Consider the following 27,147-nt stretch of genomic DNA (forward strand, 5'->3'; position numbering starts at 1 on the left):
GGAGTCAGATTAGTAGAACTCTGCCAAGCGCATGGCTTGATCCTGAAATCCACAGCCTTTAAGAGACTACCCAGAAAACAGAAGACATGGACCTCACCAAACCCACACTTGGGTGAATTTCAACTTGATCATGTGGCGATAAAATGGAAACACCATACAGAAATACAAAATGTCAAAGTACTCAGAGGAGCAAACTTGGATTCTGATCACTATCTTTCTAAAATAAAACTCAAAATTATCCCCAAAAGGAAAGATAGAAACAGTAAACCCAAAAGCAGAAGATACGATCCAGAAAAGATAATGAATTTGAAGGAGTTTCCCCTTGCGACTCAAGATATAAGGAACCAAAATTGGGATCAAATGAAGGAAAGCCTACTAACCAAAGCTGAACAAATAGCACCTATAACCAAAATCAAAAAACACGCATGGTGGACAGAGGAATGTGACAAACTTATTGAGCAAAGAAAGAAAGCATGGCAACAGATGCAATCTCAGGAAAATGAATATAATAGGCAAAATTTCCTGAGTGTAAGAAAACTAGTGAGTAAAAACCTCAAAAGAATTAAAAAAGCACAAGAAGATCAACTCCTTTTGCAGATCAACGAAGACTTCAACAAAAACAAGACTAGGAGCTTTTACAGAACTTTTAAACAAAAAATAACCAAGTACAGCCCACCGACACTCCAATTACAAGATAAAAATGGTAATATTGCACACAACAACAGGGATAATTGCAAAATTTTGAGGGAATATTTCAGAAACCTTCTCAACTGTAAAGAACCAATTGAAAAAATGGATTTCAGCAACTCAACTTCAACAAGTCCTAACTCAGAACCACCCACCGTCGAGGAACTACAATCAATCATTTTGAATCTCAAAAACTATAAGGCTTCGGGAGAGAACCAAATTACAGCTGAACTGTGGAAAAATGTCAATAGAAATGCCATAGAATCTCTCCAAAACATATTTGAAGAAATATGGAAAACAGAAAGAATTCCGGATGAATGGAAGATGGCCCTCATTCACCCAATTCATAAGAGGGGATCCAGAACAGACCCCAACAATTACAGAGGGATTTCGCTCCTTGACGTAACATACAAAATACTGTCTAAAGTCCTTTTGAACAGAGCAGAACCCCAGCTAGATTGTCAACTTGGAGAAAGTTTCAGAAAGGGAAGATCCTGCCCAGAACAAATTCTAAACCTCAAAAATCTTATGGCCTACCAAAAATCGAGAGCAAAAGCGTATGTCATCACATTCATTAACTTTCAAAAGGCGTACGCCTCCATAGACAGGGAATCTCTAATCTCCATATTAAAAGAATTGAACCTAGACAATAAAACTACAAACCTAATTAGAGAAACCATCACCAACACATACTCCAAAATTAAATTTATGGGAGAACTCTCAGACCTATTTGAGATAAAAACTGGAGTACGACAAGGTGATGGACTCTCTCCATTGTTATTTAACTGTGCCCTAGAAAAAATAGTAAGAGAATGGAACAAGAAAATCAATAGTGGAATCTGACTAGGAACAAAAAACAAAGGCTTCAAGGTTAATTGCCTATCATTTGCAGATGATATGGCCCTACTAGCTGAAACATGGGAAGAAGCCAAAGAACAGATCTTCGAATTACAGAAACAAGCAGAGAAAATAGGCCTTAAAATTTCTTTTGAAAAAACCAAAATAATCACAAATATAAAAAAGCCAATGAAATATCTTAAAGTAAGAGACCAAAAGATCGAAATTGTTAAAGAATTCAAATATCTTGGTGAATGGATTAGCTGGAACGCCCTTGAGAAAAAAGCAATAGAATTAAGAAGAAACAAAGTTGAACTAGCCTTTCAGCTTACTAAAAATACTTATAATAAAAAGTCCCTCCCATGGAATTCAAAAATAAAACATTATAACACTGTCATTAAACCAGAAGCACTATATGCAGCTGAGACATTATCTATCACTAACCATGGCCCAATTGAAAGGCTAGAGATCAAAGAAAGAAAAATATTGAGAAAAATTTTAGGCCCCAAATTTCATAACGACAAACTAATTCATACCAAAAATGAAACACTCTACAAAACCACAGAAAAACTTTTGGATACAATGAGGAAAAGAAGAATTGAGTTTTATGGGCACATTCTCAGAATGAACCCAAATAGACTTACAAAAAGAATGTTTGACTGCTTCAGGAATAAAAAATCCAAACCAAATTGGTTTATCCAAACAGAGAAAGACTTAAGAGAACTACACATCACAGAAAAAATGCTCACAGACAGGACCGCAAAAATGATAAGCAAAGACAGAAAAGAGGGATTCCAGCTCCAAAATAGAAAGAAAAGAACGATTGTCATCTCTGATGAGGAAAGAAAAGCAAGATCAGAAAGAATGAAACAGTACTGGGCGAAAAGAAAGGCACAGAACACACAGAAGTGATTGATTCAACGTACCCCAAAGTTGGGTGAAACGAAGAAGAAGAAGAAGAATAAATTATTTTAAAAAAACTTTCAGCCACTATTTTAGCCACTTAATACTTGAATTTCTGAAAATGCTGAAACAAGTATTTCTAACCTAAACGCAAAATACCAGTTTTCATAGTTTTATCTTCAAAATTGCCTTAATAGCAACATATTTTCAAAAAGTCTTTCATCCCTTATTTAACCCCCTGTAGGAATGGAATTTCAAACTATCCCTTCTTAAACAATACCTACAGTATAAGATCCACACCCTCACCATATTTCAACCTTCTATCCTTAGTTGTTTTGGCTGGACGATGATTAGTCAGTGAATTAGTCTGGCTCTATTTCACGTCCTTAGGGGTTGAATTTCCAAAAACCATGTAACAGATATTTCTTTCATTTCTAACTAAGTATCCAAATGCCAATTTTCACAGATTTAGCTTTAAAAATCCTTTCACAATGAAATACTTTCATAAAACATTTCACCTCCTATTTCACACTATTGGGGGTTGAATTTCCAAAAACAGTGACACATGTATTTTTTGTTTCTAACTGAGAAGCGAAATGCAAATTTTCATAGACTTAGCTTTGAAAATTTGTTCATAATGAAATATTTCATAAAACATTTGCTCTCCTATTTCACCCCCTTAGAGGCTGAATTTCCAAAAACACTGAACCACCTATTTTTTATTTGTAACCAAAAAGTCAAATACCAATTTTCGTATATGTAGCTTTAAAAATGCTTTAGCAGGTCTTTAATAATGATTTATTTCCGAAAACCTTTCATGCACTATTTCACCTGAATAGGTGGTAAATTTCCAAAAATGTTGGAATATCCATTTCCTTATTTCTGACCAAGAATCCAAATGCCAATTCTTGTAAGTGTGGCTTCAAAATTGCCTTAATAGCAACATACTTTCAAAAAGCATTTTATAACCTATTTTGTGTAGATTAAAACCACTTTTTGATGAATTTCTCAGACTGAAATATTTTTTCCTTAGATGAGGGTTTACCTTAAACAGGGTTCAGCTCCAATATGCTAATTAAGTGACCCATAATCAGAATTTGGATTTTTTAGGCCATACAGTAGGACTCTTTCATCATGAATGCACATGACTTGTTCCTAGTAAATCTTAAAATTTATATTAGTGCCATGCACATTTCATTGACTCAGTAGGCACTTGTTTTAAAGTCACATGAAAAATTACCAACTGTTGTCTAAATTTACAGATAGCATACAGAAGAGGAAGAAACTGTTTATATTCAGAAGTTGTTTTTCTGAACTACAGTAGTTTCATAGATAAATACAATTAAGTGAAAAGGAGAAAACCTTAAATAGTATCCAGTATTTCTTGAATAAAACAAAAAATCAGCAATTGTAATTTGTGTTTTCCTGCCACCATGACATACTGAGAACAGTCATCATTCTAGCTGGTTAATATTTGTTAGAATCAGTTCATATGCACTGAATGAGGAAACATAGTTTCTAAAACCTGCAACAAAACTTAGGGCAGCTGGATGCTCCACTCATCACCACCATCACCATAAACATCATCCCTTGCTCAGCTTCTACTTGCTGTTTTTAGTTATTTATTAAAACATCCCACTATCATTTAAATCTACACAATGTTAAGAAATTGGGATGTCATCATAACATCAAAATCCTGAAATGTTATGCTTGCTGGAATTTATAACTAGCAGAATTGAATTGTATAATCAGCATTGTATGAAAACTGTGTATAGCTTTGGTATCAGTGGAGTGTAAGAGCAGAGAATAAAATAAAACTGACAAAAGTTTCATTTAGATAAATGTTATTTTCATACCACTTAGTAAGCTAAAATTAATTAGCTGTGAAGACGGGTCAGGAGTTGTGGTTTGGTAGCTCAGTCAGTAGTGCACTAGCCTGTGAAAGGCGAAGGTCCAGAGTTTCAATCTCAGTCCTGACACAAGGCTTTAATCTGTCATGAAGTTTCATGTCAGTGACACTCCACTACAGAGTGAAAATTTCATTCTAAAATTAATTAAATAAACTTGAGTTCAAAAAACTACATTGCAGCTGAAAAAGATGAAGTCTATGACCTTACCACTGCAACAATAATGGGGAAAATATTTCCAAAGGAAAAAATGGACTATGAATGGATACTTCAGCAAATGAAGAGCTACATCACCTTTTATCTTTTTGATGTAGATATGACAATGATAGGCTAAAATAAAATAGTAATTACCTTGCATTGTCTACATCATAATTCCAAAATTGATTGAATGTCCTTCATTTCTATGTACATATATGAAAGTTCTTGGTCACTTCTGTCTGTATGTTCAAGATAATCTTAGCAACTACAGTAAAGATTTTAATACAGTTTCATTAGTAAGTAGACTGATTTATGAGGAAGGTTTGTGTGTCTAATTTATAAACATTTTGTCCTAATTGGATGAACTGTGATGAATTGAAGCCCCATTCATTGCAAAAATGATGTTTTTGCCATCTAGCAGAGACAAGCATAAGGCCGCCTGACTGCTACACTGTCAGTACAAGCATCACCGCTCATTTTTGAACTGCTCATTCCACATTCAAACTTTCCTTGAAATTTTATGTTGATACCAACAGCATCTATACTGTTTCAAAGCAAAGTAATACTGGTAAAATGATGCAAGATTGGGCTTTGATTACTTAGGATGAGGTTGTGATGTCCCATAAAATATCCATTGAAGTGTTACACAGCACGATGTGACATCTGTGTGACAACAACAGCCCTATAACTGGCTGCATTATTTTGTTTTCAATAGACTTCCATCAGATCTTACCAGTAATTGCAACAGGGACAAGAAAAGAAGTCATGGCATCTGTCATTGCCATCTGGTGGTGAACTGCAGAATTCCTTGAAATCTTCCATGCACATTATATATTAGAGTCCTCCACTGCATTTCCTGTCTGTATCGAAGGATAGTCCCAGGAACTACTATAGGCATTTTGATACGATTTTCGCTAACACACTGATTCACAAATTCTCACTCTTGGTTTACAGCTCCGTAACCATTGCTCACACCATTGTTGATTATTTGCATAGCCTGTCTCATATTTGTTTTTGTGCCACTGCTGCCACTGTCTATTCACAGAGCAATGTGAGTTGTTTCCTTCAGTTATCTTCACCTTCATTATTATGATGATGTCTGTCACAGTGTGTGCCCCTGCTGTGGGATCATGAGGGTCCATTTGATCTTTTCTACTCACTTGAAGATACCATTCTCATTGTTGCACAACCAGTTGTGATTTTTCATTGTGGGGTTTGTACATCTTCTGCTGCCTAACATCTTCATGGATCAAGTCAGTGTTGTCCACTATGGACACGAAGTGGAGGTAATGGAACCAGATGAAATCATTACTACCAGAACCTATTCTTCTATTTATCTCATCTTCTTTGCACATTTTATAAACTGGAGTCCCCCACTGTGGGTTTTGTCCATATGTTCAGGGTAATCTTAGAAACTGCTGCAGAGATTTTGATGCACTTTTCACTAACAAATAGACTGATTTGGGCTGGAGAGGGTGGTGTGGTAGCTTGCTCCTTCCATCAGTGCCATGACATGTCACTCCCAATGCACACTACATATGGACCACATAAGATTGATGCCTCCTGAAAACTTTCCTGGAGCATGCTGCTTACATCATGTAAGTTATATGAAAGTGATGATGTTCAGTTAATGTTGCTCTCTGGACTTTTAATCATAACTCTATGCAGTGGCCTGTAAATAAAATTACCACTGTACCAGACAAGCCATCTGTCCATACATACTTATTGCTAACATACTTATTGCTACCCATGTGAAGCCAGGTCATTTTGCTAGTCATTACCATTTATGATTAGGATGTAAACTCTAAAATCAAATTTAATAATAAGTAATGCATATTCATTTGTCTTTTCTATGAGTCCCTGGATGTGGAGCCACTTATTTTGTTGGCAAGGCAGCATATTGTACATTGCTATTTATTCAACATGAGGTGTGAAATATTTTTATATTTGTGTCATTCATTACCATTTATTGTCATGTCTAGTGGGTTTCATGATACCAGTTTTTGTGTACAATATCTTCTTAGCCATATTTATTAGCATTTTTTATATTTAATGATCAAATACAGTTTCAAATATTAGAATTTTGATTTTCATTCTTATTAGAGGGGCTTGTACAGTACATATGCATACATACAATTTTAATTTTGATTGACTTTTATATCTATTAATTGCAGGGAACTGAAGATCATGGGTGTATTCCATGCCCACCAGGTCACTACATTGACCCTAACACTACAGCATGTACTCATTGCCGCATTGGAAGCACAGTTACAGATCCATTAGCTTATGGTGAAGAATCATGTCAACCTTGTGGACCAGGTCTAACAAGTCTCGATGGAGTATCTTGTACTACCAACTGTGTCTTCAACATTGATGGGCTGCAGTATGATCTCCGATCACTTTCAAAGTAATCTTTAAAAAATTACAGTGCTGGACATTACAGTGATTGTACTAACAAAATTGTGAAAACTAAAACAAAAATGTGAAAACTAAAACCTCATCATTATTGGATATATGACATTTCATACATTTTGGACACAAAGCTATGTGCAACAATCAAAATAAATCAAGTAGCAACAATTTTTTTGTATACTGCTGAGTCTGTGTCAGACTATCTGTTTATGAGGAGGATTTTCTTTTTACAGAAACAAAGGTCATTTGTCATACTGAAAGTGCTATAACTTCCTATTTTGGCTTTCACCCTTCTGTAAACTTCTTCTTGCCATAGTAACTTCTATTCAATTCATTCATCTTTTCTATGGTCTACCTCATTTGCTTCTCATTGCAGGAACCCATTCCCAAGCTATTTATGGCAGACTCTCCTCCAAGAACCTCTTCATGTTATCATACCATACTAACTGCTTCTCCTCTATAATATTACAAATGTTTATTTTCTTTTTTATATCTCAAAAACTATACATTTTAAGTTTCTCCAAAGAATGTTGTGATTTACGCTCTCATATGCCTTAGACAGATCACAAAAAATCCCAGTAGGTGAAGTTTTGTCATTTGGATATTTTAATACACTGTCTGTAACATTACAGATGGCAGTTTCAGTGGAGAGACTGTGTCTGTGTAGCAGAAAAGTCATCTGTCCATACATACCTATTGCTAACATACTTATTGCTACCCATGTGAAGCCAGGTCAAGTTACCTTGAGAAAGCAATGTATGGTTGAGTACAGTAGTTTCATCAGAAGAACATGCTTTTAATATTTTGTTTGTAATGTTATCAAGCCTTTGAGAATCTTTTATTTTAAGAGAGCTAGTTCTTTTTCAGATTCCTGTAGAAGTAGTTGGAGTGATCTCAAATTTCTGACTGTCACATGTACTGCAATGCTTTTTCTTTTCAACCAGTTATATGAAGTTTCTCTGTTACATTCATAAGTGAGTGTTAAAGAGGCATACTATATATTTGATATCATGGGCCATTTGGTTATTATCTTTAATTACTGTATCATCCTACTGGAAAACAGCTATTAAGGGTAGGGAGAATTTAACTTAGAAATGAATTAAATTTGGAATTTACATACAGCACTTCAAGTACTTCATTGCAGCTGATTCTTTGCAGTTTCCTTCTGCATAGATCTGTTGTGAGCTCATTAACTATTCTAATGGGTTTCCTAGTTAACACTTGATTTAGAGCTGTCATTTTGGGTACTATGGCTTAGTGGCCACCTTGGTCTGATAACCCATTTGAAACTGAGATGAAACCTGTGTTGACCAATCCTCTTCTGCAAAAATTTTGTCTGTTCAAGTGCTACTGTCCTACTCAACTCTGCTGGGAAGGTTTACAAGTGAGAGTGTAAGAGTTAAATAAAATTTCTATCTCATCTTTTTGATCAGGTTCCGAACAACTGATTTGTTGAAATAAGCACAAATTATTATTCACCTTCTTTTGTCAGATAGGTGACATAATCGTGTTTCAAATTTTTCTAAGAACTTCCTCTTAGCCCTGAACCAAAACAATCATTCAGTGCAAAGGCACAAAGACAACTTGGGACATGCAGTTCATCAGAAACTGACTTGCATGGAGTTGTATTTACATGCAAATACTTGCTACCACCTTTCCCAGATAATGGGCGTTCTCAGGACTTTGGTTCAGAGAGCACATGGCATTGCTGATGGAAGTGCTTTGTGGGATGAGCTTCTACACTTAAAGGGAGTTTTTGAAGCAAAGTGGTACTTTCCAAGACAGATACACAAGGTACTATGGATAAAGCTAATAGTGGACCTTAGGAGTGAAGGAAATGGCATGGAAAGATTCAAACCCTTGGCTTTTGTCGGCTAAAATAGGTTGGATCCTCACTAAGAGCAAAATGAAAGTGATTTTTCACCATCCAGCGAACACAGAACTAGGTTCTGTCAGAGATGTCTTGATGCTCTGCAAATGTGGTGTTTCACACAACTGGCAGATGATACAAATGGTCCATGAAAGATGCACACAACACCAAAGATACATCACCTTTTAGATCCCAATACATCATTTGTGGCATTGCATTGCATTGACACCAGTCACTCTGTGGGGTATCGCAATACCAAAATCATAGTTTCACCATCATATTTTTGTGGGTCAGTGGTGAAGAAAGCAGTAGAAATTTGTTTGGTGAAGAATTTAATTAACAGAGGTAGCAGTTTTATCCTGGACAAAGTATGGAACTCAGCAATTCCTTTAATAAACTCTCAGAGATGTCATTATAGTGCAACAACTAATTTCACACTAATTTCATCAGCAAAGCACTGATTCAGTTTATGATCTTTGCCACTGAACAACATCTTTGGCACTTGTACATCTTTGGCCTCATGTGCAGTGGAATAGTCTGCATGTTTAAAAGACCATAGCAAAGACTTTATCTTCAGCCAGTCACCCCACTCAGGTGAAGGAACAGAGTTTCACTGGTTGCATGCCTGAAATCTAATGGATCATTCATATATGTACATAACTGTGATTAGATTAGAGTAGATTCAGCTTTTTGTTCTGTAGACCCAAAAATGAGATGATCCTCATCGGTGTGGAACATGTATTTAACATGTCTGTCCCTGAAAATAGGACCCAATTCAAATCATTGGCAAACCTGCACCCTCTGCATATCTTAGAAGTTTCTAAAGGGAGTATGTAAACCTCTTATATTCATATCCTAATAGTGGCCTCTTTATGAGGGTTTGGTCCTACTCTATCTTTTCTGTACTTGTATAAAATTTTCTAAAATGGTGAAGTCAATTACTTGCACTAAAAAGGCTGCCTTTATACTTTCAAATATCTGAAACTTCCTTCATAAATACTAATGTTTTTCATTCAGTCTACTTATTGCCTAAATGTCTTTAATTTGATTTCAGTACATATCTGGTCAAAGGCAGTCGTCTGTTCACTGCATCTGGTGCACAGTACTACCATTTGTTCAACATTAGTCTCTGTGGCCATACAAAAGCACAGTGTTCTAATAATGTATCCTATCAGACGGAGGGACAATCAGCACATGTAAGTTTCACATGTCATTCACTTTACTATCTACAAATAACTTTTGCTGATTAGTGTCTGCTTCTACAACAAACAGGTTTTATTAATCATAAATTATGTATAAATAAATCATAGAAAGTAAATAGTTCCTGACTCTTCTGGAATTACACAAAACAGAAGATTTCTGGTGGTGGATGCATTTTGGTCACTACAGGTACTCTGGAAGTTTGTTGACTGACTTACATGATAGTGGAGAAGAACACTGTCTGTAGGTTTGACTAGAAAGCACTTGAATACAAACCATAACTGATCCTCATATGCTGTCATTTCTTTCACTGAAGACAAAACTGTCAATTGTGTGGTGAGTGAAGATAGTAGCATTAGGCAGACAGGTAAGTTTGTGTGCTAGCCAAATCATGACTGCAGGTAACAACAAAGTCCACTTCACAGTCTAGAAGCCCATTGTCAACAGATACACCAGAAAGATTGCTGTAAACATTGGCTAGTGACAAGTAAGCCCATGGCAGTCCACATTATCTGCTTCAGGTGTTTTGCCACATTATCCGGTACCAGCAGACGTGTCCTTCTGTGCCATACCTAACAAGTTTGCCAGATGTATGCATAATTATACTGACTGAGCTATCAGTATGTCTGGTGGTATTACAAGAATTGGTGTGTGCTGCAGAATTTAGTCCATTGAATAAGTGCAGCAATGGCCTAGTCATAGGATTTAGGGTTATTGCATCAAAATAAGACAAAAAATCTCATTTTTACAAAGAATTTTATATTCCTTTATAATTCAACGAGATAGCCACCCTTGACCCCTTAAACTGATATCAAAAATGAAACTGAAAAATAATTAATTTCTTGCATTCGTAGGAACAATGATCCCTGATTAGAACACCATTGGACCTCTCCCTCAAGAAAATGTGCATCACTTCCTTGATTCAGTACTGCAATATATAAAAATTGGTTCATAAGCTTATAGAGGCTTCAAAAACCACTGACTTTTTTCCAGGAATATTAAACTGAAATTTTAATTTATATCATTATTAAACATAGTCTTTAATGCATATTTAGAAATTTCTTCATGCTGTGAATTTTTCATTGCCTGGCAATATGAATAATGGAAAATATATCACATCTGACACTCTGAATTCAGCTTTGTTCTGATTGGGCAGTTACAGATTGTAATTGGAGAAAATTATCTCTGATGTTAGTTTTGGTCAAAGATAAAAAATTCATTTCCCTGATATAACTTGAATTCACAGTTTTTCTAAGTCTTCGTCTTAAAGGTGCATCAAATGGAACACCATTAACCTGAGTTTGTATGCTCCTGCACCTATTGTGACAGGTGTGGACACATTCAACACCATTCAGTGACCTGAATGTTGATAAGATGCTTCACTCTGTGGCCTGTTGGTGTACAAATGAGTCGCTGGCACCTAGGGGGTGACCTAGTGGCAGAACTGTTCCACATAATTTCAAAACTGTGTAGTGCAGTGTGATGATGATCCTGTACATGAATTCCTATCTTCAGCTTGTCTCTCAGAACACCCTCTACAACTCCTTGAAGTATGTCAGTGTCATATTGTTACACTCTATACATAATGTGATTCAAGAAGAGAGAACAAATTTCAGTTCTTGACAACAGGCAAACTATGAAAGACAGAAACAATTGGATATGTCACTGTATGGAGCAACGTTCAAAGTTTTGACACAGCTGTACTGTTGTTTGTTGTTAGTAATATGGTAACTATACCACAAGAGAAATCGTCTTGTGTGTTGTAATTTGTGCAAAGTCAATCCATTGTTCAAGTGCAATGTGCATTACACTGACAGTTCACCAAGAAACTGCTCCTTCACAAGCAGAATAATGACTGGCATACAAAATTCTCGGAAGTTGTTTGCATACACAATGGGACGAGCACTGTTCAGTCATGTATGTCTGATGAAAATGTTGAGCACATCCAAGCAGCATTCACATGGGGCCCTCAGAAGTCTACAAGATGGGCAGGCTGGGAACTTCTACTTCCTCAAACGGCTACTTGGATCTGGTGCAGGGTCACACATTGGTGTGGTTCCTGTTGATTCACTCTGTAGGTGGGACTATACTAGACATGGCCTACACCTCAACAAGAAAGGGAAGTGTAAACTGGCTGGGCTGATAGCAGGATATTTAAAGGGGGGGGGGGGGGGGGAACTACATCTCATGGTGGAAATTCTTTTTTAGTGTAAGATCAGTGTCCAGTGGGAAACTCAGCCAGGCAAGTATTAAAGATGTTAAAAAAGTTCAAGATACTCACAAAAGTAAAGTGAAAAATAATGTTAGTATTTTTCACCAAAATATTGGGGGATTGAAGAATAAAATTGATGAGCTTTGTTTAGAAGATATAGAAACTGGGAATGTAATAGATGTACTATGCCTGTCTGAGCATCACATTGTCCCTGATATGCAAAAGGTTAGCATCAATGGGTACAAATTAGCTGCACATGTAAATAGAGATCATATGATGAGAGGAGGAGTTGTCATATATGTCAAAAGCTTCCACAGTGTAAAAAATTTAGAAACTAAAAAATTTTGTGTAGAGCAACATATGGAAGCATGTGCCACTGAACTTGTTATAACCTTTAATCTCCAATAATTGCGTGGATATTCAAACACACTCACTTAGGAACAATAGCTCGTTACATGATAACAACTCAGTATCTCTTATTCGACTGCCATGCTGTGACATGCGGCCGGCGCCGTTCATAGCTAGGTGGCGCTCCTGTGCTCAGCCGAGTTGCGGAGCGCCTCTATTGCCGTTTGCACGTACTGTCGTGGCGGCACTGTTAAATGCCGTGGCACTGTCACAACACTTTTCCCCCCTTGGAAAAAAAAAAAAAAAAGAAACCACTAACTTCCTTGGAGAAATGGACAGTGCGGAGACATCCATGGCTTCTTGTGAGGCCCCGAGAAGATCCCGCGGAGAGACATGAGAGTATGGTCGAAAATGTACAGGACGGAAGCTCGTGCGTGGAACGTGCCTCCTGGATGAGATGATGGGTGAAAACTCCGGAGCAGCATCCATAGGTGTCGTGGACCTGTGGGTGTGCTCTAGCGAGATGGGTCCCAGAGAAGGCGGCGTCGTGACTGGGGCCGGTTCCGGCGTACTCGGGAGCGGTAGCGACGTCGGCTGCATCAACACGTACGGTAGATCGGCAGCAGCAACAGGACTGGCTTCTCGGGCTGGTGGAGGCGAAGGAAGAGGCGGTGGCACCGGCATGGCCACCACTCGTGGACGCATCTGGTCATAATGGCGAACAACCATGCCATCGTCTGTACGTATTTCACAAAGCCGGCGGCCACGAAGAGCCTTGACCACCCCTGGAATCCATTTAGGGCGAGATCCATAGCCTCGTGCCCACACGTCAGCGCCCACCGAGTATTCTCCCGCACTAGGGGACACAGCACCAGGCCTGACAGGGTGAAGCAGGTGCAGTAGAGTGCGCGGTTGGCGGCCATGCAAGAGTTCAGCAGGGCTGCGATCACCCAGAGGTGTGAAGCGATAAGAACTCAGAAATTGCAGCAGAGCATCATCTGTGGAAAAATCACTAAGGAATTTTTTCATCTGGCTTTTGAAAGTGCAGACAAGGCGCTCGACCTCCCCATTCAATTGCCGATGGAAGGGTGGTGCTGTAACACGATGAATCCCTTGTCCAGTACAAAAATCACGGAAGGCCTGCGAAGAGAACTGAGGGCCATTGTCCGTGACGATCGTGGATGGAAGACCTTCTAGCGCAAAGATTTTGGACAAAGCCAGCATCATCGCCGCAGTGGTGGGCGATAGACATCGAACAATCAACAGTAGCCAATAAGTACCGAGGAAGGGGCCGGCAAAGTCAGCATGCACCCGTTCCCGTGGCTGCGCCGGATCAGGCCACGGAGAGGGCATTGTACGAGGTGCAGCCAGTTGTTGAGCACACTGACCACACGCAGCAACCATGTGGGCGATGTCCAAATCAATACCAGGCCAATAAATGCGCCTGCATGGCCTTCATGCAACAGTTTGAGAACATCTTTGTGAAGAGAGGCTGGCACCACGACCCATGGAGATGCGCCATCCGTGGCCAGAAGAACAACACCATCATGGACAGACAGACAAAGGAGCAAGGCATGGTAGTTGCGAAGGGGATCCGATGCCCGGCCCTTGGTCCTGTCCGGCCAACCCCGTTGAACAAAACCGATCACCTGACGCAGGACCGGGTCCCGCGCAGTAGCCGACATGACCTGCGAACCTGTAAGGGGAAAACCCTCGACCGCACGACGTTCTCCCTCATCACGATTGAAAACCGGGTCGGGGCCCATCGGCAATTGCGACAATGCGTCAGTGTTGGCATTCTGGGCCGTGGGGCAATAGTGAATCTCATAGTGAAAGCGAGACAAGTATAAGGCCCAATGTTGCAGGCAGTGAGCTGCCTCATCCGGAAGCGACGCCGATGGGCTGAACAGAGAGACCAGCGTCCTGTGGTCAGTGATGAGGTGAAACTTAGAACCATACAAAAAAACGCTGAACTTTTTTAGAGCATAAATGATAGCGAGCACCTCCTTTTTGATTTGAAAGTAACGCCGTTGCGCATTGTTGAGGGTCTTGGAAGCATAGGCGATGGGTCGTTCCGACCCATCCTCATACCGATGGGCGAGAACAGCCCCTAGGCCATACTGTGATGCGTCAGGCGCCAGAACTAAGTGCTGACCCGGACGGAATGTGGCAAGACAAGGCGACGAATGCAAATGAGCCTTCAGGCGGACAAAAGCCTGCTCACACTCGTCGGACCAACAGAAAGGGATGTTTTTGCGTAACAGCTGATGCAGAGGATGAGCTACCGCCGCCGCGGATGGAATGAATTTGTGATAATAAGCAATCTTGCCTAGAAATGCCTGAAGTTCTTTGATCGTAGATGGCCGGGGTAGAGCATTAATGGCAGCAACGTGCTGACGTATAGGACATATACCCTCACGTGACAAGTGGAAACCAAGATACACAATGGAGCGTTGGAAGAACTGTGACTTGTCCAGATTGCACCTCAACCCAGCTGAATGCAAAACTCGAAACAGTGAACGCAAATTGTGAAGGTGCTCCTCAGTGGAGGCCCCCATGACAACAATGTCATCCAGATAGTTTATGCAGCCGGGAACGGAAGCCGTGAGCTGTTCCAAAAACCGTTGAAAAATGGCCGGCGCGCTAGCGGTGCCAAATGGTAACCACTGGTACTGATACAACCCACAAGGAGTGTTGATGACGAGAATTTCCTTGGAAGAAGCATCCAACGGCAACTGATGGTATGCCTCCGATAAGTCAAGTTTGGAAAAGAACTGGCCCCCAGCGAGCTTGGTAAATAACTCCTCAGGACGGCGAAGAGGATAAGTGTCAATGAGGCTCTGAACGTTGACAGTGGCTATAAAATCACCACACAATCGCAGACTCCCGTTTGGTTTAGAAACCACCACGATTGGCGATGCCCATTCACTGGAGGTAACAGGAAGGAGAATCCCTGAAGCTGTTAACCTGTCTATCTCAGCGTTGACAGGTGCATGCAACGCTACCGGAATAGGGTGTGCCTGGAAAAACTTAGGGCGAGCTGTAGGTTTAAGAGTAATGTGGGCTTCAAAATCCTTGTCATGACCCAGACCAGCAGAGAACACGGACGAAAATTCAGAACACAATCCCTCCAGCTGTTGACACGGAATATCCTCAGATATGAGGTGCACATCATCATCAATGGAGAACCCGAACAACTGGAAAGCATCATAACCGAACAGGTTTTCAGTGCCCGCATGATCCACCACATAAAACGTGAGGGGCCTAACAACAGACTTGTAGGCAGTGGAAGCATCAAATTGGCCAATGATAGGAATTTTCTGTTTATTATAAGTTCTCAGATTTTGTGTAACAGGAGACAAGGGAGGGGAGCCCAACTCCAAATACGTGCAAGAATTAATGAGAGTTACTGCAGAGCCAGTGTCCGCTTGCATGCGAATATCTTTATCCAGAACACAAACAGTAACGAACAACTTATTTGTTTGAGAAAGCACACAGTTAACATCCATGTCCAATGCCTCATCCTCGTTGACAGGAACTTTAGGGGACTGACACACAGAAGCAATGTGGCCTTTTTCCCTACATGAATTACACGTGGCCCAACGTTTTGGACACACGGCCCTGTCATGCTGTACGAAACAACGTGGACGAGAAGGAAGTGCGGAACGAACCTGCTTCTGTGGTTGCTGTCTTCGCTGCGAGCGTTGCGGCCCAACGCGACGTTGTTTACGCAAGTGAACTGCCGCCACGTCTTCGTTCTCCTGTGAAACAGGCAAATTGTCCGTGTTGAAAGTTGACTGTACAGCGCCTACATCACACCACGCGTCTATTTGCACACCAGCAGCGTAAGACACATCAAAGGATTGAGCAATGCTTAGAACTTCTGACAACGACGGGTTTGGCAGTTGGAGGGCATGTTGCTGAACTTCTTTATCAGGAGCAAGCCATAGAATAGCATCCCTAACCATTGAATCAGCATAAGACTCATGATGAGTGTCCGTGACAAACTGACATTTCCTACTCAGACCGTGTAGTTCCGCCATCCAAGGCCGGTAAGATTGATGGGGCTGTTTACGACACCGGTAGAATGCCATGCAGGCAGCAATGACGTGGGTGTCTTTTTGGTAATAGTTAGACAATAAGTCACACATTTCTTGGAAGGACAGAGAGGCAGGTTCCCGCAGATGGGCTAACTGAGATAGCAGCTGACAGATCCGTGGGGAAATCGAAGATAGAAATAACAACTTACACATAGGAGCGTCGACAACACCGAAAGCCAAGAAGTGTTGCCGCAAACGCTTCTCATAAGCCTCCCAGTCTTCAGCGGCCTCGTCGTAAGGAGGGAATGGAGGCGGAGAAGAGGAAGACAGACGATGAGTAAGCGACGTCGACAACGCCTGAATAGCAGCCGTCAGCTGTGTTTGTTGTGCCCGAATAGCAGCCGTCAGCTGTGTTTGTTGTTCAATGAGCTCTTGCATAAGCTGTTCCATGTCTGCCCCATCATGAACACACAAATCCACACGTACTGTCGTGGCGGCACTGTTAAATTTCGTGGCACTATCACAACAGAACTAAAACTAAATGATGGCACTTTCATAATTGTAACAGTATATAGGGCCCCCTCAGGGAATTTCCAGCTATTTCTAGAAAACTTGAATGCTTTGTTGCGCTATCTGTCAGACAGGGCGAAGCAAATTATCATTTGTGGGGATTTCAATGTTGATTCCCTGAAAGAGTGTAATAGGATGAATGACCTTGTAGTATTACTCAGTTCTTTCAGTTTGAGCTTCGTCATTGATTTTCCTACTCGGATAACAAAGAACAGCAGGACATTGATAGATAACTTTTTTATAGACCAAGATAAGTTTAAGGACATAAATGCTTATCCTGTTGAGAATGGTCTTTCAGATCATGGTGCACAGCTAGTTACAGTACATGACATAGCTCCATGCAGTATACCAAATCAGAATTTCAAAGCAGTGCATTCAATTAACAATATAAATATTGCAAACTTTAGGGAAAGCCTACAGCAGCTAGACTGGGATGCAGTGTATAAGGAACCCGATGCAAACTTGAAATATAACTTATTTCACGATACATTTTTAAGGGTATTTGAAAATTGTTTTCCCAAGAAAATAGTTAAACATAATTCCAAGGAAACATACAAAAAACCTTGGCTAACTAAAGGAATAAGAATTCTTGCAACCGTAAAAGAGAACTGTATCTAACAGCAAGAGGGAATACTGACCCCAAAATTGTTCAATATTATAAAAACTATTGTGCGGTACTAAGAAAAGTTATTAAAAAGTCCAGAAGCATGTGTATCATGTCTGAGATCAGTAACTCTGATAATAAAATTAAAGCAATTTGGAATATTATTGAAAGGGAAACAGGGCAACCAAGAGCACAGGAAGACTTTGGTGCCATAAAACTGAATGACAAGTGTACTAACAAACAATCACAAATTGAAAATATTTTCAATAATCATTTTTTAAATGTTGTGGAGAAAATAGGATCTAGATCTTCACTAGAAGAGGCAAGGCTACTAATAGAAGAGGCCATACCTGTGCAGTTTGAAATAACTGTATTTCCACCAACCTCTCCCTCTGAAATCAATAAAATAATAAACTCACTAAAAGCTCTTACGGAATTGATGGCATTTCCAGCAAGGTACTGAAAGCTTGTTCCCCACAAATAAGTAGGATTCTCAGCCACGTATGTAATAGCTCTTTGGAGCAGGGTGTTTTCCCCGATAGACTGAAATATGCCATTGTAAAACCATTGCATAAAAAGGGGGATACGTCGGATGTCAACAACTACCGCCCAATCTCTCTTCTGACAGCTCTATCAGATATTTTTAAGAAAGTAATGTATTCAAGAATAGCCTCCCATATTTGTAAAAATAAAGTACTAACAAAGTGTCAGTTTGGTTTTCAGAAATGCTTTTCAACAGAAAATGCTATATATGCTTTCACTGATCAAATATTAAATGCTCTGAATAACCGGACATCACCCATTGGTATTTTTTGTGATCTCTCAAAGGCCTTTGATTGTGTAAATCATGGAATTCTTTTAGATAAGCTAAATCATTCTGGTTTGAGAGGGGCAGTGCACAAATGGTTTAATTCATACTTAGCTGTAAGAATGCAGAAAGTTGAAATAAGTGGTTCATGTAATGTTAAAACAACAGCTGATTCCTCAAACTGCGGGCTAATCAGGTACGGGGTCCCACAGGGTTCGGTCTTAGGTCCTTTACTGTCCATGATATACGTTAATGACTTACCATTCCACATTGATGAAGATGCAAAGTTAGTTCTTTTTGCTGATGATACAAGTATAGTAATAACATCCAAAAACCAAGAACTAAGTGATGTAATTGTAAATTATGTTTTTCACAAAATTATTAAGTGGTTCTCAGCAAGCGGACTCTCTTTAAATTTTGATAAAACACGGTATATACAGTTCCGTATAGTAAATGGCACAACTCCTGTAATAAATATAGACTTTGAACAGAAGTCTGTAGCTGAGGTAGAATTTTCAAAATTTTTAGGTGTGTCCATTGATGAGAGGTTAAACTGGAAGCAACACATTGATGGTCTGCTGAAACGTCTGAGTTCAGCTACGTGTGCTATTAGGGTTATTGCAAATTTTAGTGATAAGAATCTCACTAAATTAGCTTACTATGCCTACTTTCATTCACTGCTTTCATATGGCACCATATTCTGGGGTAATTCATCGTTGAGTAGAAAAGTATTCATTGCTCAAAAATGTGTAATCAGAATAATTGCTGGTGCCCACCCACGGTCATCCTGCAGACATCTATTTAAGGATCTAGGGATCCTCACAGTAACCTCACAGTATATATATATTCACCTATGAAATTTGTTGTTAATAATCCAACCCAGTTCAAAGGTAATAGCAGTGTGCATAGCTATAACACTAGGAGAAAGGATGATCTTCACTATGCAGGGTTAAATCTGACTTTGGCACAGAAAGGGGTAAATTATGCTGCCACGAAAGTCTTTGGTCACCTACCAAACAGCATCAAAAGCCTGACAGATAGCCAACCAACATTTAAAAATAAATTAAAAGAATTTCTAGATGACAACTCCTTCTACTCATTGGCTGAATTTTTAGATATAAATTAAGGGAGGGGAAAAAAATCCAACTTAAACATTAGTGTCATGCAATATTTTGTGTAATGTAATATCTTGTACAGACATCTTTTATTAACCTGACACGTTCCACATCATTACGAAGTGTTGTATTCATAATCTATGGAACAAGTATTAATCTAATCTAATCTAAGTGTGGCATCTTCTGAAGTGACACCTGCATATGAAGCATTATAAGTTACAGTTACTGCATCAATTGCATCCCATTGACAATCACAGAATATATAAATTTTGCATTTCAGTTCTCCAGTATATGGCAGAGGACACTGTTTTAGAACAACTCACTTTCTGGATGAATTGGCATTTCATCTCTTGGGTAAAGTAAACCATCATAAGAATTCGGGGCCGCAAAATCCTGGTATCATCTTTGAATATGAAAGAGACTTTCCTGACAGGAATGTCATAATTGGACATGCTGCAGTGTTGGTTGTTTCCAGATTTACAAAGGTTGCAGTGATTTCATTTTTATGCATGATGGCACCCTGCCTCACTTTCACCTTGAGGTGTAGCATTGTCTTAATAACATCATCCTGCAATGTTGTATTGAAAGACATGGACAACAAGATCTTGTTCACTGCTTTTTGCTTCCCAGGTCACCAGATGTCACACTTTGTGATTTTCTTCCATCTCACCTATGACACCTACTCTTGTGATTTTCTTCCATCTCACCTATGACACCTACTCTTCAAGAGCTAAGAAATCGAACTGTTGACTCTGTTGATTCAGTAAACAGGAAGCGGTTGATTTATGTGTGGAATAAATTGGACTATATTTTGATGTTTCTCAAGCAATGCATGGTGCTCATTTTGAGTGTATGGTGAGGTCCATGCAAACATAAAACTTTGAAGCTTCCTGTATGCAGTGATATGCACAATATGTTTCTATCTTTCATAACTTGTCAGTAATAAACAACTGAAATCAGTTCTTTCTTTTTGAACCACCTTGTATTATTAAGTATTGCAAAGAAAAATTTTCTGGATGATTCTAGGTTCTACATAGAGTATAATAAACAATGTGTCTGAAAATGATGGCCAGCCGACAACATTTAACTTATTGACAGCATATTAGTAACTGATCACAAATGAGTTTAGCATTTAAGAGACATAAATAAACATCCATCACAAGCTTTAATGGCAATCTTCAACATGAACAACGAAAAGACATACATATTAACCATGATTAGCAAAAAGAAAAACAAAGTGTCATTTTGTATAACATCTTTTTCATAGTGCCCTCACATGGACACCATTATTTATAAATGGTTTTAACTAAATGATAGCATCTTCAGATAGCTTCATTAATTCAATCCTTAATTGCAATAATCTGAATAAAGGTTATGTATAGCTATGCATACACATGTGCAAGTGTAACTGAAATTCAGAATGTGGCATGAAATTATACTAATATTTCTAAAAATTTCCACAGATAGAAAAGATGACCAAAATGAATCCAAACCTCTAGCATATGGGGAACAGTGTACCACTGAGTGATGATTACGATTTTTGAGAGGTACTGTATATGTAGGCTCAGCAGAACCCTCTATTCTGTGACTGGGAAGATCAGTGTAATGCCAAATCATTGATGAAGATTTGCCAAACAGTGTGGAAACATATGCCTTTTCAGTGCTAATGATAATGCCAAATACCAGAACTCAGTAAATCACATTTATTATTTCCAATTAGAAAGCTATAACCTAGCAATACCTCACTGCAGAACACATAATAAAGGTGATGGTGTTGAAATTTACTTGAAAAAAAGTAAGCTTATAACAACTACAGAAGAAGTACTGTGGGAGAACAAATTTTGTTTTGGCAAAAAGTTGAAAACTGCACTGCTCAAATTCATATTTTGCTCTTTTCCTTTCTTTGTTATATGTGTATATATAGATTACTATGTGAAATTTTGATATTTTCCTGAAGTCACTTGATGGGGTTTTGAGTAAATTAACATCAGGTCATAGAAGTGTAAATCTCTTCATACTCAGAAATCTGAACATCAACACTATCATAAAATGAATTGGTTTACAATATCTGTTTACAGATAGTGTCCTATCTTATGATGAGGCAGAAGATCTATTTGAACTAACACACACTAGACTAGTTAACAATGCATGCAATAGTTCAGTAGATAATGTTATAACAAATTATGACCACATCATCTCGGTAGACATAAATGATCATCCCTCAGATCATTTAGGTCATATTTTAATGCTAAAATGTAATACTAAATGCAAACCATGACAAATGTATGAGAACAATATTACCATACTAAGAGATAGTATAAGTCAGAACTCTAGGGAATCAGTAATTACTACAACTGGGCTCAAGAGAATTAGTTCATAATTTTTTGTTACAGGTGAAATCATTAATCTGTCGAACAACAATTGTTCCCAGTCAGTGGGCTGAAGAAGACCTTGTTTTGTCTACACAATCAGTGACACTGGGTGATGAACTTGTTGGTGTTACTAGAAGTAACACATTTATGAATGTGGATTTTATTTATGAGTTTTCTGATGTTGGTTTTCAGGATGGGTTGCATTTTTATTATTCAACACCACTGTAAGTAATGACTGGATGATATTGCTTTGAACAACCAAATATTTATTTGATGTACAGTAAATGACAAAACTTTAAAACAATTTTCAGTGCTACTCGCTCTTGCCCCCAAGGACGGAAGACAGTAATTACCTTACTGTGTGCACCAGATGAGAAAGGAAGTGGAACAATAACTTTACCAAAGAAATGTCCTGATGGAACATGTGATGGCTGTAATTTCAGTTTCTTGTGGTCAAGTGCTGCAGCTTGCCCAGTGTGCACAGAAAAAGATTATAGGTAATGTTTATATTTGTATATTATTCCTAAAAGTTTAAATATTTCAACCTGTTTGGGTTATGCACATAATAAATTCCACTTTCACATTTACAGAGCACAGAAGTCATAACCTGATCAAAAAGGAATGTCCACTTTTCATTGTAGCCCCAGTTTGTATACTGAATGTTTTTTATTAGAAGTATAATACGTCATTGCTGATAGAACATAATCATTTTATTTTATCCCCGTACACATTTGAAGGATGTTTGATGTTTTCCACTTGAAACTGCTTACTTTTTAAAGGTTCCTGTAATAAACAGTACCCATGGAAGTGTATCTACATCTCAAAATAAGAATGAGATTGAGTACATCTACATCTACATTTATACTCCGCAAGCCGCCTAATGGTGTGTGGCAGAGGGCACTTTACGTGCCATTGTCATTACCTCCCTTTCCTGTTCCAGTCGCATATGGTTTGCAGGAAGAACGACTGCCGGAAAGTCTCCATGCGCTCTCGAATCTCTCTAATTTTACATTCGTGATCTCCTCGGGAGGTATAAGTAGGGGGAAGCAATATATTCGATACCTCATCCAGAAACGCACCCTCTCGAAACCTGGACAGCAAACTACATTGCAATGCAGAGCGCCTCTCTTGCAGAGTCTGCCACTTGAGTTTGCTGAACGTCCCGTAACGCTATCACGGTTACCAAATAACCCTGTGACGAAACGCGCCGCTCTTCTTTGGATCTTCTGTATATCCTCTGTCAACCCGACTTGGTACGGATCCCACACTGATGAGCAATACTCAAGTATAGGTCGAATGAGTGTTTTGTAAGCCACCTCCTTTGTTGATGGACTACATTTTCTAAGGACTCTCCCAATGAATGTCAACCTGGCACCCACCTTACCAACAATTAATTTTATATGATCATTCCACTTCAAATCGCTCCACGTGCATACTCCCAGATATTTTACAGAAGTAACTGCAACCAGTGTTTGTTCCGCTATCATATGATCATACAATAAAGGATCCTTCTTTCTATGTATTTGCAATACATTACATTTGTCTATGTTAAGGGTCAGTTGCCACTCCATGCACCAAGTGCCTATCTGCTGCAGATCTTCCTGCATTTCGCTGCAATTTTCTAATGCTGCAACACGTAAGACATTCAGAAAGAGATTTTGTAATGTTTCTCTACTGGAAGTTTCAATTCTGAATAATTGTGAATTCTGATGAAGCTGTGTGTCCTCCTCCAACAAAATCATACTACTACATTTGATGCAGATATATTTCATAAACAAAATCTAAATTTGTATAGCAATATTGGCTGATTTCTGTGTGGTTAAAAATTGCCTAGGGAAAGCTATACTATCAAAACAATGTACAGCAGCTTTGCCCACAAGGACAGTAATTTTGAATACTTGTGGTGGAGGCATTCTTTGAGTCTTCAGTGTATATTCTGTTTACTGTGCTTTCTAAAATATTGTGACTTTCAGAAATAATGCTTTCCCACATGCATGCTGTTTTGTGTTACTTCCTATTGCACCACTTTATGAGTGGTTACAAATATATTATAGTAGATATATTATTCCTGTATGTCATCAGTGTAGAACTGAGATAATAATTTTTGCAATCTTCTGATTTAGTAGACATACCTGATACAATGGCTTAGTGTGGAGTATTTTCCACAAGTAATGGTGGAGTCTGTGGATACACAAGTTTAGTCATGAGAATAGGTACTTCAGTAAGGATCTCTATCAGATCGTACTGAATGCACTCTAAATGCACTCTTCAATCAACTGAAGCAAGATATACAAAGATTATTCATCAATCCCAAGTATGCCTCTAATCAAGTTATTTGATCTATTGAGGTAGCTGTAAACATGTATGAGTATTGCATTCTGATGACCAGCAAATGTCATTGTAAGGTTAAGGATTGTTGTTGAAATATTCCTCAACAATTCCTGTAATTCACAGGTACCTGTTATGAGAATCTGTAGCTTAAAATCAAAACCAGCTCCAAAAAATTAGTTTGTCACTGCTGAAACTGTCTTCTTCCAGATTTTTGGGTATTTTTCACTTTATAAAAAGATCTCTGCATCTCTGAGCTTATTTGATACTCAGGGTTTTGTGCCTGTTTAATTGTAACAATTTTTGATGAGATGAGGTTCAGCAACATCCACTGACAAATGGTAGGCCAGGTATGGTACAAATATGGTTAAGTCGATGTTAAAAGACTTTGGGGAAAAGTAGAAAGATGTACCCTAACTCTCACAGCAGTGTTACAAAGTTAGTTATTTTCTCAATAAAAAGGAAAAACATAGTGACCTAATGATGAATGTCTCTACAATCCTACATAAACTGATAAATTATTATTTTTATAAATTTATGTTTAGCCCATTTTGCAACTGAATGGTTGAGTTGGCTGCTTTTGCAACTGCATTGACAGCTGTGATGTAAATGCAGCTGGTTGCAAAACCAGTCAAAAAAGTAATTCAATTGCATATCTGGCTATGTTGGGAAGTACAGTAGATGAGAGTAGTATTTAAAAATAATGCAAAATGGAGAAGTTTAAATGAATATAATTCTGAAGTGTCATCTTGTTTTAAATCCTTAAAGAGGTTTAAACCTTTACATAAAAATATGAAACTTGAAATATTACAAGGTACAGTAATAATCTAGTAAGTCTTAATCATTCAATTCAGACTTCATGTTTGAGGAATCATCCTCATCCAAAAGCTCAAAGTCAACCTCTTCAGCCTCACTGTTTTGATTTTTGCCCATTTCCATGAGATCCTACTGCTCAAAAGCTTCAGTGTAGATAACTTTTCCCTCTTTAGTCATGTCTCTCCCTAGTGAAGTGCTAGGAGCAGCTTGACATCCACAATTTTACCTTTTTTCAGTGGGACCCCTTTTGGAATCTCATAAGGAAGAGTTCTTATGAAATATTTTCCTCTTTGGAAAGAGATTTCAGCCTTTTTTTCTTTTTTAACTGGATGTCCCAAGAGCCAGAAACTCTGATGACATCATCGGCAAGTTTCTTCAAGTTTCTCACTTTGCAGTTATCTGTTCCCAAGGGTACTACTGTGGCTAATTTCTCCATTGTGCTGGGATAGACTGTAGGATTTTCAATTACACTCACTCGGGAAAATTTTCTCTCCATGTTTCCGAAAACTCTGTTGTGGGGGTATAAACGAATGACCAATGATTGGAAACCACACTTCAATGCTTTCTACATGTACTGGAGCATCATACAGGGACCAATATATCAATGTCCCAATCATTGTCATATTCTTATTTTGCCCACCATATTTGTCTGAAAAGAGCGTAATTTTGGTGACACCATCAAAATCAATGTGAAGCAGCTGATGACAAAGTGATGAAGCTATCTGGTTCAACCCCCTCACAAACTCATTCTCCAGCCAAATGTAGAAGCTCACATTTTCTTTCATCTGAGTGCTTGTAGAGTAGCCTTGCCAAACTGTGAAGTTATATCAGTACACCTGTCTTGAATAATGTCCCACCTGATTTGGGATATTTGGAAGAACTAAATTCTTCTGGCAGTCATAACTTAAAATAAGTTGACCATTGACATCTTCCTTCAGTCTTTCATAAAAGACATCACCCTGAATTTTGTGAGCTGTGAGCTGATGTTACAAATTTTTCTTTTCAATTGATCAATCTTTCAAGGAAATCTTTTTTTTGTAGGAACGAGCATGTGGAGCATGTGTAAACATAAGGCACTCTGAAGCCAATATTAAAATTATTGCAGAATGTTGTCTGGTAGTAGTCATATGTTATGTCCAGATAACAATATTTCTGATAGAACATTTCACACATTACTTTCATATTTAACTCACTGGTCAAATATTGGTGATGAAATTTTTTCCTCTAGAATAATGACTTTTGATAGGCTTGAATTGTTAACTGTACCTGACAACTGCAGTTTTCCTATCTGTTGATTGTTTCATCTGTCACATCCCATTCTTTCACCAGTAGCAAGTGAGAAAGCGTTCATCATACTCTGACAGATTTTCTTGAGTTTCGTTTTTTCTTTACCTGTAAAATCCCCATGAAAGTCACTCCATCTTGTCTTTTTGGGAGTACAAAGTTTGTAATTAGTTGCTTTCTTAACACTTTGTCTCCTCTAAGTTTTCTCGATGCTTTTTTTCGAGGACATGAAATAGTGACATGCTATCAAATGTAGTTGCTCTGCCAGTCTGGGTTACTTTCTTCATAAGACATTTCATGGGTCCACCATACATCCTGCATAGTGAGTTCCTTATGTTTCAACATTCCAGCAAGATGTTCACAGTTTGACACCTATGGAAACATTTTCAGTTAGTACCTAAAGATAGATGGGAAGTAAAGCCAATTGAAACCCAACAGATACTAGTTGTATGTCAAAGCAGAGCAATAAAAGCAGGAACATACAAAATTCTCTCCAATACTGTCAATGTAAACATTTTAGTCACAGACTGCTCAAAACCACGACTTTTGTAAAGTGTAACATGTGACAAGGTGACATGGCCAGTTTTGCATCCATACTCTATGTTGACAGCCACGATTCTTTAAGACTGGGCCTCT

At 38.6% G+C, this 27,147-nt stretch overlaps 1 protein-coding gene across 1 annotated transcript in view; it reads left to right on the forward strand.

The window, feature by feature from the left end:
• Positions 1-27,147, forward strand: part of LOC124723039 (endosome/lysosome-associated apoptosis and autophagy regulator family member 2-like) — a 233,061-nt gene that overhangs the window by 181,755 nt on the left and 24,159 nt on the right. Inside the window, exons 10-13 of the mRNA XM_047248213.1 lie at positions 6,707-6,939; positions 9,869-10,010; positions 22,105-22,307; positions 22,395-22,580. Of these exons, the coding sequence (XP_047104169.1) occupies positions 6,707-6,939; positions 9,869-10,010; positions 22,105-22,307; positions 22,395-22,580 (764 nt within the window). The remainder of the gene's footprint in view (positions 1-6,706; positions 6,940-9,868; positions 10,011-22,104; positions 22,308-22,394; positions 22,581-27,147) is intronic.

Source organism: Schistocerca piceifrons, chromosome X (assembly GCF_021461385.2).
Source record: "Schistocerca piceifrons isolate TAMUIC-IGC-003096 chromosome X, iqSchPice1.1, whole genome shotgun sequence".
Lineage (NCBI taxonomy): Eukaryota > Metazoa > Arthropoda > Insecta > Orthoptera > Acrididae > Schistocerca > Schistocerca piceifrons.